Consider the following 4,378-nt stretch of genomic DNA (forward strand, 5'->3'; position numbering starts at 1 on the left):
AGCTCCCAGATCAGCTCCTCTGATTGGTTGATGTGGCGCGTCCAGCAGCTGCTGCGTTTGCAGCGCGTTCCGCGCGTCAGCTGCTCTACAGCTCACGACGCGCTGCTTCAGCTGCTCAAAACGCTGGTAACAAGTGCACGCAATAGGTCTGTGACGGTCAGACATCTTGATTGTTACTGAATAATTATTTTCCACCATAATTTACTAATAAATTCATAAAAAATCCAACAATGTGATTTCCAGGATTGTTTTTCCACTTTGTAGTTGAAGTTTAACTATGAGGAAAACTACAAACATCTAATCTTTCTAATCAGGGAATAGGTATATGTATATAGTATATATTGTATATTATATGTATTGAATATGTATATATAATTTTTTTTTCAAATCTTAATGAAATAAACTGACTCTGATCTTGTTTAATGGGTTTTTTAAAGAAGATAGCCCTTCAATCAGTAGGAATCATTGAACGGGTTCTCTCAGCCCTCAGCAGCATCAGCAGCAGTGGAATCCACCTCCATGCGTCTTACCTCATCCATCCCTCGCAGAGCCACGTTGGTGGTCCACCAGTAATCCACAGAGATGAAGATCCCCACTGACAGAGACCTGGAAACATCAGCCGCTTATTTTGGGTTTGGACAACAGAAAAAATCTGACAAACATGCTAATCTGGAAACCTGCTTATGTCCTCATCCTTCTATCCTCAGTAGGTAGACATGGTGTACTCTATTGGTGAATATTACCACCAATAGATCGCCTCTCAGGGGGCAGATGGTCCAAATGCACAAATCTGATCATTAATCCTAATTTCCAGAAGCTTTTTATATCAGATTTTAATCCTGCTGTAGTTTAAACACCAGTGTGAACCAGATAGATAACTTCAGATCACAGCAACTACTAAAAACAACATAACTTCTTTATACATATAGTAAAGTTACACACTAAATTAAAATATAACCATTATATACGTCATTCATCATAATATTTGTATGTTCAAATTTATATTTTTCTATCCCAATGTCTCTACAAAAAGGTTTTTCATTCAATTATTCACTTTTATTCCAACAAAACCAACAAGAAAGGAAACAACTGAAAAAGGAATAGTGACCTCTGCTGGTGATTTTATGAACTGCAGCCACTCAGAAATCCAAATCATTTTTTTTAAACCAGGTATTCCAGTCCTTTTCATGGTGATTAAATCAAACACCCAGAACCGTGGACTGTTAATAGACACTCTAGCAGAACTGGGCTTTATTAGGAGCTCAGTAAATATTAGTTGAATATTAGTTGAAAGTTAAAAAGCAAGTTAAAAGCATTTTTGATCATAGAGACATTTTCCACCTTCTCCAGTTGACTTTGTGTTTCTGATCCTACAGGAAATAATCAGAGCTCCTTTATGCACCCAACCAAAAGCTTTTAGCTTTTATTTAAATCCGTTTGTTTATTCTTTGTATAAACTCCAAACTATGAAACCTTAAGCAGCGTATCAATACATTTACAAACAAAAAAAAAGTAGAATTTGTAGCTTTCAGTTCAGAACTTTTAACTTTTTAGGAGTGCAAATTTAATCACTAAAGATTAACTAGATGCTTTTAATCATCTCCATTTTCTACACATGAAATTAAAATATTTCCATCTAAGACTCAAAACTCAGACCAGTAGTGTTATCAGAATTAAAGGCACGGCTCGTGATCTTATTTATTCTCTTACAAAAACTACAGCAAAGTTTTGGTAAAAAACTTTAAATAGAAATCGTTGAGGAAAGATTTTAATTATCAACCTATTTTTAATAGTTTTTGTCGCACTATTGGCTTTAAATCACTGGTACGGGCCGAGGATCAAGGCCAGGGACAGCTGCCCCATTGGCTGAAGCCTCTTCATAGTGCTACGTTCACACCGTACGTTATTTCAGCGGCAAAAAAACCCGGGGGGTGTTCACAGCACCAGTGGCTTGTTTTTTTGGACAGTAGGCTGTCAGAAAAGGGGGTATGAGAGAGGGGGAGAGACATGAAGCAAAGGACCAGAACCGGATTGGCACCCGGGTCGGCAGCACGGTTTGCGTCACGTTTGCTACATAAGTTACGTCACGTTTTTTTTTTTTTTTTTTTACGCAAGTTACGCCAGGCGTAACTCTAAAAAAGCAACAACAACAAAAAATGGCGTCCATTGGTTAAATCGATCGAAACTTTGGATGTAAAGTAGAAAGAACATCCAACATGCAGAAACACCTACGCACACAACATGGCATCCTGCTTCCTAATATAAACGGGAAATGCTCACTGGGGCCATCTAGTGGTAGATGAAATACTTTGCAACAAAGATTCAAGTTCACCAGTCGTAAATAAAATCACTGAACCAATGAGCAGACTGATAACAGCACCCTGCCTCTGAGAGCTCGTCTCAGTAAAAATGACTGCGATAAAATAAAAAGCTGCTAAAATCCTGAAGCACTTTTTGAACTGGGAATTATTTTAATTCACACCTGATCAGAAGAAATCTGACCAAAGCTCCTGAACAGAGGAAACCGACATATTCTTCATTTATAATGTTAGTAGAAGAATAAGCAGCAAAAGAAGATTTAATGCTAAATAAGTGCAATAATCTGCCCGTGCAGTTAGACCATTGCACTTTGTAAACATCTTGATATCATGATCTATATTCTCAAAACGATAGTTTATCAATCATCATAAGAAATGACTTTGGTATTAAAAAGAAAAAAAAAAAGATCAAAAAAAGTAAAAAGATCTTTCCCTTAAACTGAGCAGGTAAATAAGACGATCGGGAAAAGAAATTTATATTTTTCAACTTAAAATAAGTTCATTACAAATCATCCATTCGAATTAATATAATGGAGTTGTCTTTTACTTATTTTACTTGTATATGTCCTGCCTTTTGTTAAAAGACAGCGAGCAATTCATGGCATGGATTAGTTCCATAAATAAGATAATGAATGAGTTCATAGTTTAAAATTAGTCTAAGGAAATCCATCTTAAAAAGCAGCTAAAAGAGTTTGGGTTTATAACAAATCAGAGTGAGACATCTCGTTTTTGCCAGAGCTGAAAGTTAAATACCCGAGGTAGTGAGTGCTCTCACTCTGAAAATATCTTTGACGTCTTTTTTTTTTCTCTGGAAAATCCCGTTTCAGCAAGTAAGCTACAGAAGATGTGGATCTTTTTACAAAATCAAACACAAATGCAAGAAAGAAATCAAAACCAGATTGCGTGGAGAACTTTTTTCACGCTGTTCTCTGGCTGTCTAGCTTCACATGGTCACGTGCTGCGAGGATAACACAGTAAATGTTTACTTTCCTGCTCAAATCAAGGAAAAATACACACTTTTTTCTATTTTTGTTAGTGTATACTTTCAACAGAGGGGCTATAACCGGGACGCTGGCCCCTGTCGGCCCCCATCTAGAACCGCCTGTGGTAGAAACCCTGCATGCATGAAACCAACCTGCAGAAACGGCCGAATCCTTCAACCACAATCCTCATCTTCCTCCTCTGCCTCGGCTCTGAGGCGGCATACTTTGCAGCCGCTGCTGCAGGGAGGCCGACAGAGAGGCCAAGGAGGGTCTTCCACAGCAGCCCCCGCTGCCGCCCCGCCCTGAAGGAGAACACCACTGCATCAAGGAGACGGACTTACATGGAATAGGAGAATTGAAAAGGGACGGATACCTGACTGAGCTGAAGGATCTGATGGTTTGATGCGGACGTCTTCTCAGGAGAGTCAGATGATGATTGCATAATCTGAACTAAAGTGAAACAGAGAGGCTGCTTATTATAACGGCAGCCAAATAACATGCAGTCTATTTAGCTGTTAACCAGGGGGGGGGGGGGGGGGGGGGGTATGGGGTCCCGTATATAAATGTATCCAGTCGGAGGAATATTTTGGATTATTTGGAAATACAGAAGAAAAACTGGGTTAAAATTCCCAGTAATATTTTCCACCATATCATTAAGATATTTAACAAACATCTCATTTTGAAACTGAACATTTAATTAGACAGATAATAATATTTACTTTAAAAATTCAAACTAAATATTCTTAAACAAATATTCTATAACCATATACAATAAATCTATTTAAGAAATCACAATGTTTTTAGCTTTAAATGAAATATTTAGTTGCAATATTAATGTTTCAATTAAAGGAAATCATTTATTTTGCGAATTAAACATCTATATCCAAATTAAATAATTAGTTGACAAAGTAAATATTGACCTTTGAAACTAAATATTTGGTTTAAAAGTACATTTTTATTTCACTAACTAAATGTTTAGCTTTCAAATCAATTAATCATTTCTCAATCTGAATATGTAATCCAAAAGTTTCATGTTTAGCTTGCTGGCTGAATATCTTAGACAACTTTTATTGTTGT

At 37.0% G+C, this 4,378-nt stretch overlaps 1 protein-coding gene across 1 annotated transcript in view; it reads right to left on the minus strand.

Annotated features, from left to right (window-relative positions):
* Window positions 1-4,378, minus strand: part of adck5 (aarF domain containing kinase 5) — a 15,450-nt gene that overhangs the window by 8,106 nt on the left and 2,966 nt on the right. The window contains exons 2-4 of the mRNA XM_015385435.1: window positions 3,675-3,751; window positions 3,454-3,603; window positions 531-606 (exon numbers count right to left, since the gene is read on the minus strand). Of these exons, the coding sequence (XP_015240921.1) occupies window positions 531-606; window positions 3,454-3,603; window positions 3,675-3,751 (303 nt within the window). The remainder of the gene's footprint in view (window positions 1-530; window positions 607-3,453; window positions 3,604-3,674; window positions 3,752-4,378) is intronic.

This window comes from Cyprinodon variegatus, unplaced genomic scaffold (assembly GCF_000732505.1).
Source record: "Cyprinodon variegatus isolate N-32 unplaced genomic scaffold, C_variegatus-1.0 Scaffold339, whole genome shotgun sequence".
Taxonomy (NCBI): Eukaryota; Metazoa; Chordata; class Actinopteri; order Cyprinodontiformes; family Cyprinodontidae; genus Cyprinodon; species Cyprinodon variegatus.